This window comes from Chrysochloris asiatica, unplaced genomic scaffold, assembly GCF_000296735.1.
Source record: "Chrysochloris asiatica unplaced genomic scaffold, ChrAsi1.0 scaffold00177, whole genome shotgun sequence".
Lineage (NCBI taxonomy): Eukaryota > Metazoa > Chordata > Mammalia > Afrosoricida > Chrysochloridae > Chrysochloris > Chrysochloris asiatica.
The window spans coordinates 1388346-1402005 of NW_006408695.1; the positions used below are offsets into that span (position 1 = coordinate 1388346).

The window sequence follows — 13660 nt, forward strand, 5'->3', positions numbered from 1 at the left end:
CCAGCTAGTGCTATTCCCCACGAAACAGCTGGTAGTTTCGAACTGCTGACCTTAAGGTTCGCAGCCTGATTCATTATCTATCTATCTATCTATCTATCTATCTATCTATCTATCTATCTATCTATCTATCTATATAGATATAGATGTTGTTGTTGTTGTTAAGTGCCATCGAGTCGGTTCCGACCCATAGCGACCCTGTATAGGGTTTCCAAGGAGTGACTCGTGAGCTTGAACCACTGACTTTGCAGTTCAAATGGCTTTGCAGTCTGGCGCATTAACCCACAGTGCGACACCAGGATCTCCATAGATGTAGATATATAGATATATTTAGATATATAGAGGTGTATATAGATATATAGATATTTTAACCATTGACTTACGTATTTTTACTTGGACATGTTTGTATTAGTAGAGTGAAACTAAATTTGAGACACTCAGTATCATAAAGTTTATTATAAAAGAGACATGGAGATTATTTACATGATGCAAGATTTCAGAACTTCAGTGGAATGGGCAGCTTCACATCTTACCATTTCAATTGAGATTTATTTCAGTTTACATACTTCCCAAAAATGTCACCATCTCTAAATAAGAAATAATCCTACTTTGGTGCCTCCATATTCCGAAAGAAGAACTTTTATCTCCAACTTCCATGCTAACTGGTTGAATCTCTCCACCTTGTCCTTTAGATCTGCATCCAACATCTACTACTGTTGGCTTGCAGTACGTTTCCTTGAGATTCTTCTGGACGCATAATGCCTCCGTTAGTTACAGTTTCAGCTGCATTCCTTTCCACCAATACTCGATCAAAGACTGGAAGAAACTTTCCGAAAGCCTGTCCTGCCATGATTCTTAGGTCACCGCAATTCATACTTCACACTCCCTACGCCTATGCCGCAGCAAGCAGAGACCCGCAATCCGACCCTTGACACACGTGAAAGTGGGGAAAAAGCCTGATATATACATTTTTATTATATAATTTTAATTGCCAGAATCAACAGTTAAATTTTTTCCACACATCTTGTTCATGGTGTGGTACTGTGGGTAAAGTTGGTTTGAACTGCAAGCTCACCAACCGCTCCTTGGAAACCCTATACAGGGTCACTCTGAGTCGAAACTGACTAGAAAGCACTTAACAACAACTAGAAAATTATTCTCATTGCACATACTGGGTAATAGGCAAGCATCTGTCCAGATCACCATGATTGACATTTTCATATCATTCTGGAGATGTGAAATTAAAAATGATGTCTTAATTGTGTCATAGTTCTCCACATCTGCCTAAAAAAATGCAATTTTAAAATCTTTCGATGCAAAGTATGTACTACATTGAGATTTCTCTAAGGGCAATGTTTTTCTTTACCTACAAGTAGAAAGCAGAACTACTTACTACCTTGTTTTACCCTCTAAAATTTTAGCTGCTGAAGTTATAGGCAAAAGTTATGTTTATGAAAATAATTTAAAGTATCATCTTGTATTATATATGCTACTGAAACCCCCAATGGAATCATAGGGGTCCTTTGAGGTGAAATGAAAGAGCATTTCATGTGCCCATTTATTTACCTCTTCAGCCCACCTCTGATCACAGACCCCTGTATGTCTGTAGAATTGGTTTGTGTGCAAGTCAAGTTACCTCCTATTATTTCCTGTTTTATTATATCTTTGCCGTGAGGCAATACTATAATTCAGCAATTGGATTATTATTTAGTCACTTCCCTTTAACACCATACCTTCATCCGCAATACAAAGGGTGGCTTTTAATTGATCATATTGTTCATAGAAGAAAAAAACATATAGAAGTACATAGTTTGCAATCGTTAAGCAAGGCATTCGTCTTTCTTTCATGTCTACGTATAGAGAGCTGCTAAAGGATTTTACATTGTTGCTCACTTGATGAATTTTTAAAATTAAATTATTGAACAAGGGAAAAATAAGACTTACATGTATACAGTGGAAGTTTAGAAGAAAATTCCTTAAGCCAGACCTTAGAATTTGTTATTTTTTCCCCATTGGTTTGTGCTTTCATGAATGCTTTATCTTCTGATTTATGTTCAATTGTCAATGACTATCAACTGTTTAACTTTACGGATTCTCTGCCACTATATATACTCCCACTTCTACTAAACTAAAGTGGTTAATGATTTATAAAATGTTTGTATATTTGAAATCCATCAGAGATTTAAAATATATTTTTAACTCTCAAAAGAACCTATTTTATAAATGCAGTTTTCATTTTTATTTACTTTTAACTGTCAAGAGACACCAGTGTACACTTTAAAAGACAGTGTCCCCTGCATTTAATGTTGTTGTTAAGTACCATTGAGTCAGTTCTGACTCTTAGCGACCCTGTATAGTGTTCCAAGGAGTGGCTGGTAGGTTTGAACCTCTGACCTTGTGGATAACAGTCCACTCCTTATGCTACAGCTCCACACCAGTACTGCAAGCACCTGATGGTAATATTAATATCTACTAGTCATCCTTCAGGCAGTGAAGCGGGAATTGGACTAGTATTAGTAGTTCCCCTTGTAATAAACCTCTCAGGTAGGTATTACTTTTGTAATTTGTGAGATGATTTAGCTGAGAATTTAGAAAATTTTATAATATAGCCCCAGATGATTCAGTCTCAGAAAGTAGAGCAAATACATTTAAATGGAGCAAATGATTAACACACCTGGTTGCTAGTTGGAAGAGGTGCTTTAGAAGGAAGGTCTGACAGCATACTTCTAAAAAGTCAGTTATTGAAAACCCTACAGAGCTCAGTTCGTCTCTGTTACATGCGGTACGTCATGAATCAAAAAGAAGTAGATAGCAACTGAATATTGAGACCCAAGTTTATGCTCCATTTTTTTTGTTGTTGTTGTTCATACCACATTTGCTTATTCACCCATTTTGTATTATTCCTTAGAGGCAAGAAACTTTACCTTTTAATAGCTTGCATGCCTCACATGTCACATGGGAACAGCTTTCCTAAGCATATTAGCTCTATACTCCTCTTACTCTTTTTGGTAAGGTGGAGGGCCAAAGAAAAGAGGAAGACCCCCAGCGAGATGGATTGGCAAAGTAGCAACATCAACGGGCTCAAGCGTGGCAATAATAGTGAGGTTGGCCCAGGATCAGGCAGTGTTTCATTCTTTTGTGCATAGGGTTGTTATGAGTCGGTACTTACTTGATGGCACCTAACAACAACAACTTCTTACTCTCCATGTTACTCAGCACAAAACAAATTAGGATTCTGCAAACTTGGCTATATATTGGCAGCACCAAAATATGAGTGGTTCTGAAGGAGATCATTAACTCTTACAATTGACATACGTTTTTCCCATTGCTGCAGGGCCATGTTACCACACTGCATCCTTTCCCTTGGCATTGCGAACAGATCACTCTCTCATGCCATTCACTATCTGATGCTTCACCAAACATGGCTGTCTGAAATGAATCAATGTCAGATAACTATTTTCCAGTCAGTGTGTCTTTAGCCTGATACTAGTCATTAAAGATGTTTGAGTATTAGGGCAGAAGATAAGCATTCCACAAAGCCTGGCACTTTCTCCCTCCTTCTCTTTTCTCATTATTTTTTTGGAGACAAAGCATCGGCTGTGTTCCAGGCATGTGTTAAGTACTATTTGCAATAAGAAGGAGCTCTGGTAGCATCGTTGTTATGAATTGGTATGAATTGCCAATCTCAAGGTCAGCAGTTTGAAACTACCAGTGGTTCTGTGGGAGAAAGTTGAGGCTTTCTGCTCCCGTAAAGATTTAAAGCCTCAGAAACCCCATGCAGGGTTGCTATGAGTTGGAATCGACTTGACAGCACTTAACAATAACAACTACATTTGCAATAAGTACTGTACTAAACTAAATCAAATCTACTACTGTCTAGTTGGTTCAAGTATATATGAAAAAAACAACAACAAAAAAAACAAAGCACCATGATCAAGTCAATTCCAAGTCATAGTGGCCCTGTAAGACAGAGTAGAACTGCTCCCTAGGGATTCTGAAACTGTAATTATTTATAAGATCCCATAGAACTTGATATTTTTGAACCAAGGACCTTGTGATTAGTAGCCCAGGGCTTAACCCATAGTGCCACCAGGACTCATTTCAAGTACATACAAGGTGTTGTTGCATACCATCAAGTAGGTTCTGACTCATAGCTACCTTGTATAAGGTTTTGAGAGTGACTGGTGGATTTGAACTGCCGACCTTGCAGTTAGCAGTCTTAACCTACAGCACCACCCAGACTCCTTTTATTTTTATATGCTATCTTGTATGTGAGGGATCCTATTGTGGTAATATAGATTAAGTACTAGACTGCTAACCACAAGGTCAGCAGTTCAAATCCACCATCCCCTCTTTGGAACCTTACACAGGGTCACTATGAGTTGGAACTGACTCGATGGCATAGAACAGCAACAACAACAACCTTGTGTGTGAGCTCTAGTGTGGTGCTGCAGGATAAGTACTGGACTTCTAACTGCAAGGTCAGCAGTTCAAACCCACCAGCCTCAGCATGGGAGAAAGATGTGACTTTCTGCTTCCTTATAGATTTACCGCCTCAGAAACATCATTGCAATGAGTAGGACTCGACTCCATGGCATGAGTTTTTGTACTGTTTTGTTTATTTATTTTTAAGATATATATATATCAGAGCTGGTTTAGATACAGGGGTATGCAAGCCAGAATAAGAAGTTTTCTCGAGCCCTGCAGCATGCCCAGTTCATAAATGATTATTAAAGTGTAGTGGAAAGAAGTTGAAGCTTTCAGAAACCATGGTAGTAGTTAGAAACTCGGATGTTGGAGCCAGATTCCTTAGGTTCAAATCCCAAATTGACCATTTCTAATTGCGTTAACATTGCTCAAGTTTCTTCACCCCTGCTATATATGCAACATGTGTTACATATGTAAACATGTCTCCTAGGTTCATAGTTAACTGCTTTGTGTCTATTTTGTGGGGCAAGTTAAAATGAATTGCAGGAGATGAATAGTTTTTAACATCATATTGCTCCTCTATCTCCTCAGGATATAACTTCATAGGATTTGTTGTGAGAATAAAATGCAAAGGAAATGAAATTTCTCAATTAAAGTAATTGGAATCAAATACTTTAACTGAGAGATATTAACATATGCTAAATTTTCTTAGAAGTCCCTGAGTGGCACAAATTATCTAAACCTTGGGCTACTAACTGAAAAACTGACAGTTTGAATCTACCTGGAGGTATTTACACAGGTAAGCTTGATAATCTTCTTCTGAAATATCATGCCCATTAAAAACTCTATAAAACTGCAGTTCTACTCTGAAACACATAGGGTTGTCATGAGTTGGAATTAACCCCATGGTGCTGATGATGTTGTTGTTGTTAAGTGCCGTCGAGTCGTTTCCGACCCATAGTAACCCTGAATAGGGTTTCCAAGGCTGTAAATCTTTACGGGAGCAGAAAGCCTCATCTTTTTCCCGCGGAGCAGCTGGTAGTTTCGAACTGCTAACCTTGTGGTTTGCAGCCCGTTTCGTAACCACTATGCTACCAGTACTATCCTTGGTACTGGTGATAGTGGTGGATTTATTACAAAGGAGAAATTATTCCAGGCACCTTGAAAAACACAATGAATAAAATGTACAGAAACCACTGTTTTTACAAAATTTATGTGCTATACAGGATATGGACTCCAAGTGAGGTACTGTAGGATCAGCACTGGACTGCGAACCACAAGATTGGCAGTTCAAATCCACCAGCTGCTCCTCGGAAAACCTATACAGGGTTGCTATGACTCAAAACTGACTTGATGGCACTTAACAATAATAACAACAAAATGGATATCGATCACCTGAACATTTAACACTCACTTTATAGTTAGAAAGAATGAGACACACACACAATGGTGTCACTTGAGTTGGAGTTACAAAGTGTGACTGACCAGAAGCCTTTTTTTCTTTTTCGCCTTCTTTTCCTTTCATTACGATTTCATTTAGAAAAAAAGGTTATTGATAAAAGCTCACATATACTGATTACTACACTACTGTAGCTAAAACACTGGAAATTTTGACACACTCAGTGACTATAAAAACATATTGTTGTTAAAAGTCAGTTTTGATTCATAGCGACCCAGTTTAGGGTTTTTGGAAGAGTGGTTGGTGAGTTTAAACAACCGACCTGACCTTGTGGTCCAGTGTTTATCCTGCAGAATCACACCAGGACTCCAAACCATGGGCAGTATTAAAACTGGTGCCTATAACACATATGCAGATGAAACTTAGCATCATTATAATTGGATAATAATGACAGGTTCAAAAAGTAAATTAGCATAGCATATTGTTATATGTAAGCTGGGTTTATAAAACTAACATATTTGTTTTGTTGTTATAACTTACAGAGATATTTTTATACAAAACAATAAAATTCTGCTAAAGTACTACACAAAAATTTTATAGAAAGTCACTTTGGTATCACTTCCACTGACAGTTTGACTTCGTCGGGTCCACATTTCCTAGTGACATCACTGCACACACACAGTCTACCAACTTGCAACATCATACAACAAGTTGGTAATTCGCTATTAAGCGGTCAGGAAAAGCACAGACCACTGAATGAATTACCTCAAGTACTCCTTTGCCTTTTCTCCTGTCCTAGCGTCCCAGGCAGCGTCCCTGTCCTAGTGTCTCTGGCAGCCCCTGCCTGGGCCGAGCTGTCCGGCCCCCTGAGCAGGACCGCAGCTTCTGACGCTATCGCTTGCATCCTGCGAGCCGGTTTAGGCGCCGGGTTTGAAGCAGCACTGGGCATCAGGCACGGACCGCCGCCGGCTTGCCCTACCCTTCACGGGAGACCCCAGCTTGGAGGTCTCAGCCCTGGCGCTGAGGACGCCTGGGGGCCAAAAGACTTTGGCTTCGGCTGGTTGCCTTCTGACACGTCATCAATTTGACAGCCTCGCGCCAAATCAGAGGCTGGCGCTCTCTGGGAGCCCCAGGCGTCACCGACACCGCGAGCACCCGCGGATTAGAACTCGCCTCTCCTAGCTCCACCCCTCCGTCCCATTTAAAGCTCTGACAGGCTGGACGGAAAATTAAGCGTGGGCTGTTTCTGCAGCGCCTTCGTCCACTGCAAGATGGTGAGTGAGTAGCTGGTATAGTCCACTGGCAAAACCAGAGGACTCTGAGCTAGTAAGCTTTGCATTTAAAATTCCTTCCACCCCAGGCGCAAGATTTCTTCTGTGTACCCCTTGAAACAGGTTGTTTGTCTCCTTTACATCACCCTGTATTTCTTTCCTATCATCCCTGCCTTTCTCTGGTCCGATCTGAGTGTCTCTCTTTCTCATCTTTTTTTCCTCGGTATTATTTCTTCTCTCTTTTGTCATCCACAACGTTCTGCACCTCTCCACCTGTACTCACTCTGGATTCCACCTGTACTCACTCTGGATTCCACCTCTTCCTCTAGATTATGCCCATATTTGCAAACACTTGAACTAGTCTAGGGGTATTTGGGGTTTGTTTTCTTCTCAGGTGTCAATTGCATAATCGCTCAGCTCTGATTCCAATAATCACCTCATGGAAAGAATCTGCAAACATGCTTTTAGATGAAAAGAAAACAGCACTTGATAAACTTTTGGCTGAATTTCTTTGGTCTGCACTGTCCAAGCTTGGATTTATTTCAGAACTGGACTTTTTTTTTTTTTTCAAAACTTAACTTGCCGAGAACGTTAACAAAGTGTGATTTAATTGACTTAACTTTTTCTCCCTTTTTTATTTGTTTTCTCTCTGCTTATGTTATGCCCAAGAAAGCCCTCAAGTCAACAAAAGGCAGTGGTCAAAAAGAGCTGAGCGCTCCTAGAAATGAATGGCTTTTACCTGATTAAACATTGACAATAATTAGGAATGGGCTGTTATACAAATTAACCCAGGAAGGCTGCATACCTGCCCCTGCCTGGCTATTTGGAAAGATTGTGTGTTTGAGGTTTGGAGAATCAGGGGCAGGGGGGTGTTCACTGGGTCAGAACACTAGAGGCTGCCTGCCAGGCAGTTAGTGGTGGCAAGATAACTTTGGAAGGAAAGGCAAGAACTGTCTTTACTCACTAACTCATTTTAGCTTTGATTATTTTCCTTAGTCAGAGTGACTTTATGCTCCTGTACTTGGAATTGGGGTGTGATTTGAAAGCAACAGCTATTGATTTACACCTGGAAGAAATACATACACATATGCATATATGCTTGGTATGCGTGTAACAAGTTTCTCACTCTGAAACTCTAGGGATGTTAAAATGCATAACGTCACAACTTTTCCGTTTCCGTTTTACCATCCTAGCCTTTTTGCCTTTCGAGGTTATTAGAAAAGTAGGAATATAATTAGGCTACTATAGAGAGAGAACCAAAGAGTTGTTAATATAATTAGGTCTATTATTACCTTTGCTTAATTAAGTAGAATTCCTCTTACTTCAATTCTGGGTAGCCTGTTAGATGATTTAAGCATTGTAACAGTGAATACTTCTGGATGCTACAAACTTGGCCCATTCAATCCTAGTCTGTTCTCTGCTCAGAGAGCCTAAGGAAAGTACTGGGTAAAGCAAGGAGCTAATTCCCTTTTAGTAATTAATTAAATCTTGGATATATAATTAACACCTTTATTGTTTCTGATTCACTGCATCTAATTTCTGCATCTTTCTCTCATCCTTTCCCTCTCAAATCCCCATCACCTTTTCTCCTGGGACCTCCCTTTGCCCCCTTGTGCTGAATTTCACAGAACACCATTCTGCCTTGCCAAGACCAGTACTTTGTAGGAGGCCAGAGCTATAATTGCCAGTATTCCACTCCAACGTCAGAATCTAATGTTGACGTTTCCAGGGAGACTTGGGTCTCTTTCTGGGCTTCTGGTCTCCTGGACAACAGAGAGCCCCAACAAGCACCACAGACACTGGGTAAGTTCTGCTCTTCTGCTTTCCTGGTTGAGATGGGGCCCTTTCTCCAGAACCCATGGTTGCAAAGCAAGATGGACCCTGTAGAGGGATGATATGGAATGTTAAAGTAAGCCTAAAGGTGCCTACATTTTACAGCCTGCACTATGACCTGTTGTTTCATTCTTGTTAAATAGTGAAAATGGGAATCTTTCTCTAGCCTGTTGGACAACATACATCTGTCCCTGCAGCATGTATTTCTTAGCACAAAGGAAGTCCCACATCACTGAGAGTTTGTGTCTGAGTCAAAGTTTTATAAACAACTCTCTAGAGAGATGCTTTGGGAGTCAAGAGACCAGTTAAGACATTTCTTTTGAAATTCAGGAAGACTTCCCTGAGTATGAGAGAGTAACAAGAAGAAATACTAATTCAATCTTTAATTACACAGAGGAAGTCCAATGAACAGGTGTCTTTGACCTATTTAAGCATACTTCTTCTTTGGAGGAGCATATAACATGATGGAAAATTGTGTCATCAGTTTACTCTAGAATTTAGTAAATAAAATTTAAAAGTATCAAGAGAATTTTAATATTAACACTCAAATTTCTGGAAAAACTCAAGATGGCCTTAAAATTAAATATCTGTTCATTTGTTTCTGCCACATTCTTTCTTTCTCTCTTCCTCCCTCTTTTCCTTCCTTCCTTCCTTCCTTTGTCTCTTTCATTTAAGGTACAAGGAAATAAGCAATCACTCCAAAACATTAAAACACATTTATATGATAGGTGTGGGAGTTCTTCAATGTTAGTTTTCTATATTGTATACACTAGAGAAAACAGTGCCCACAGATATGAACCTAAACTGTTCATAAAATTGTACTTGTGTTTCCTTACTCTACATACCACTTTTAACAAAAATATTTTACTAACAACAGTTTAAACAGAGCAGGTCTGTAGCAGATGAGAACAAGAAAGTAGAAAATTACTCCAGTATACCCAGGCATAGTTTATTGATAAGTATACTTTCCTGACAAATAGAAAGGGGCGGGGGGAGAAAACTTCTGTGAAGAAGCTCAAATGACATACAGATAACATCATTTGAAACAGTTGCAATGTGGCAACATTTTGAGATATTTCATTAAGATGTTCAAAGAAGTCAGTTCCAAATTATTTTACAGTTAACAGTGCTGCTACACAGAATCCTGAACAAATACTCTCCATCAGACTTAACTGCCAGCAGACAGACAAGGATTTTAATTTGGGGATAATTTAAATCAGCAACATAAAAGAGAATTGCATTCTGGTGCTAAACACTACATTATCAATTTCTGAAGTCTAGAAAATAAGAGAAAAAATAGAAAAATAGTGGAATTGCAGCACTCTTCCTAGAGGAAGGAGAGAGAGTCAGTAGCTATTGGAATGAATTAATATTGCAGATAGGACAGTCTTTATAAATTTAGCCAGTAGGGATATATATTCTAGGGAAGAATCTGACCTCTATGCTCCTAAAACTTCCCATTTTAACCATTGTGGCATATTGTTGTTAAGTTCCTTTGAGTTGGTTCTGACTTGTAGCAAACCTGTATAGGGTGTTCGAGGATTGACTAGTGAGTTTGAACCACTGACCTTGCAGTTCAAACTGACCTTGCAATCCAGTGCTTATCCTACAGCACCATACCAGGACTCCATATAATCTATAAATACTTATCTTTCACAGCTTTATTCCTCTTCTGAAAACTTTAATTTTTGTTGTTGTTTGTGTATGTTTGTGTGTAGAGACTCTAGGTATGCCTAAGAAAGCTAACTCAGCCTATTCAACTTTCTGAAATCCTTTGGTGGGTTTCTCTATTGTATGTGAATTACAAGTATGCTTTCTCAGTTATTTATTTATTTTTCACATAGAATTGTCCAGTGACCCGAATTTCCCTGTTCCAGACTCATGTTCCTGGGAAGAGGACCAGCTTTCCTCTCAGCTCTATAGAAATAAGCAGGTCTGTATAAATGATCAGAGTGCTGAGATTGCCTATGTTCTAGGTGGGACAGTCTCCTATAAATATTTAAACTGAATGGCATAGTTCTTCTGTTTTCTGTAAAAATTTATACGCAGACTTTCAGTTTGAAAGTACAGTGGGCATGTGTTCGAAAGACAACGGACAGAGACCTTCAGTTAACTTTTGACTAATACACAATGTTCCTATATGACTTCTTGGATTTGCCTTTTTCTTACCTATGTAGTTGGAATATTTATGTTTCCTACATCAGAGTGCTGTTGGAAAGATGAAGTGAAATAATGAATATGATATTTATGAAGCATAAAATAACTACTTGGAGAAGATGATTACAATGGGTGTTATAAAGATTGCTTCATTTTCCATGTTTTTTGTTGTTCCGAAGAAAGTAATGTAACCTAGTGGAGATACAAACAGACCAATCTGAGGCGGAGGGAAGCCAATTCATCTCTCTCTCTCTCTCTCTCTCTTTTTAATGTGCAAGGAAGGAGTCCAGTAAACTCGTTGTAAAATGTGCTTTTCTATATTTAAACAGTTGCATGCAGCTCATTTTCCAACATACCTCCCCATTCCATTGTGGTTACAATTTTTAAAAGTTCTTTAATCTCTTCAAACATTTTGTAAAGAATAAAAAAATTCACAGCAGAAAACTGAACAATCAAGAAGAGGGGTGTGTGGATCCAATTTAGGCTTGTAGGGCTAAAGCTCACTGAGGTTGTGTTCATAAAATAAACAGTAGAATAATCAAGTTTAAGCTGGTTGAAGAGCAATGACATTGTTGTAAGGTTACAAAGTCAATATAGTGGAGCAGCCTTCACCATTGTCTGCCTTTTACAGCTTCAAGATACTCTGGTGCAGAAGGAAGAAGAACTTGCTAGGTTACACGAAGAGAATAATCACCTCAGACAATACTTGAATTCAGCTTTAGTTAAATGTCTTGAGGAAAAAGCCAAGGTATGCAACTCTCCCCTTTATAGAAATGGAGCAACAATTCGAGAATGGAGCCATTTGGGCAAAACTCCTTGATTAAGTGTAAAATGCTCAATAAATAATGCATTTGAAATGCATCTACAGAACTGATGACTATTTCTCAAGGAGATCCAGTGTATTCCCCAAAAAATGTCATGCATCATATTCCTGAAATAATCTAGATTGCAAATATTAGCTATACATTACAAGATGTGTAGTGTTGAGTGCTAAAGGGAATTTCTAAGCAACAGAGGTTAATCAAAAGACTGTTATAAGAATGGAACACAAAAGCAGAAATCAGATTTGAGAAACAGCAACTTGCTCTAATTATCTGGCCTTACATTAGTCACTCTCTCACTCAAGGCTTCAGTAACCTTCATCTGTAAATGGATGGATTGAGACATTTTAACTCAGTGACAAAAACAATGGACTCCAATGTAACAATTGCAAGGATGGTGCAGGACCAGGCAATGTTTCATTCTACTGTGTATAGGATCACTATGAGTCGGAACTGACTCCATGGCATCTACAGCAGCAAAAGACCTTTTGTGTCTCCACGGCTCTGCAATGCCAGGAAATGGCTAGAACTAAGATCTCTTGACTATCAGTTAGACATATCAAATGATATTATCTTCTAATTCACCCAGAGTTCCTAGGTGTTAAGTACTCCCCTACTAACTGAAAGGTTGGTGATTTGAACCCACTGGAAGTTTCTCAGAAGAACGTTGCGCTAATCTGCTCCCTAAAGGCCACAGGCTTGAAAACATTATGGAAGCCAGTTCTACTACGGCATAACTGCCCTTGCTGAGTTGTTACTGATTCAGTGACACCTGGTCTCTTATATTTTGTTTTTTAATTCACATTTTCCCACATTCTTCAAAAGTCAAATTTTTTCTAACTTGAGGATAAGCAGCTTGCCTATAGGTCCCTTTCTGCTCTTCTTCTTCTCTTTGGCAACTGTATTTTTCACTATCTATTTGCAATTCTAATTGGAAAGCGGAAACCCAAAGGGCAGAAGCCTTACTTAGCAATGGTTTCCTTACTCCTAAACAAGCTACATTATTTGAAAACATTGAATTAATCTAAATTACTGAGGTATCAAATTATTCTTACAACAATTTAAAGCAGAAAATAGTTTTGTATAAAAGGGAGCATGTATTAGTTCGAGGCTTCTAACTCACACCACCATTCCATGAAAAAAGACAGTTTTTCTATTAAATAGGTAATGTTAGTCAGTTTTATCTCTCTTGGTTGCAATTTTCCAAGACTTAGAATAATATAATACATATTACATGGTAAGTTAATGAAAGAAAAAGAAGAAGTCATAAACAGGGTTCACATCAGATTTCTATCTAGATTCAGATTAGTTACACTTAAATCTAGAAATGTGATATTCAGCAAGGTACTAATATATGAGGGGCCTTCAAAAAGTTTGTGGAAAAGGGAATTAAAAGATAATGGATTTCTTCTATAAACTTTTTGAAGGCCCCTCATGTGTATGTGTGTAGATAGATAGATAGATAGATAGATAGATAGATAGATAGATAGATAGATAGATAGATGTAAATATAAAGATATAGATATAGATATCCCTGGTATGGCATTGTAGGATAAGCACTGGACTTTTAACTACAAGGTTGGTGGTTCAAACCTAACATATATATATATTTATTGTTGTTGTTTAGTGCCGTCGAGTCAGTTTTGACTCATAGTGACTCTTACAGGATTTCCCAGGAATGGCTGGTGGGTTTGAACCATGACCATGCAGTTAGCAGGCCAGTGCTTATATTACAGCTCCATATCAGGAGTCTC

The 13660-nt window shown here is 38.6% G+C and overlaps 1 protein-coding gene and 1 pseudogene across 1 annotated transcript in view; one reads left to right on the forward strand and one right to left on the reverse strand.

The window, feature by feature from the left end:
- Positions 1–550: 550 nt before the first annotated feature.
- LOC102820061 lies at positions 551–847 on the reverse strand (annotated as a pseudogene).
- Positions 848–8236: 7389 nt separating this feature from the next.
- GMNC (geminin coiled-coil domain containing) overlaps positions 8237–13660 on the forward strand; it is a 7956-nt gene continuing 2532 nt past the window's right edge. The window contains exons 1-4 of the mRNA XM_006871893.1: positions 8237–8317; positions 8724–8898; positions 10773–10861; positions 11717–11833. Coding sequence (XP_006871955.1) covers positions 8237–8317; positions 8724–8898; positions 10773–10861; positions 11717–11833 — 462 coding nt within the window. The remainder of the gene's footprint in view (positions 8318–8723; positions 8899–10772; positions 10862–11716; positions 11834–13660) is intronic.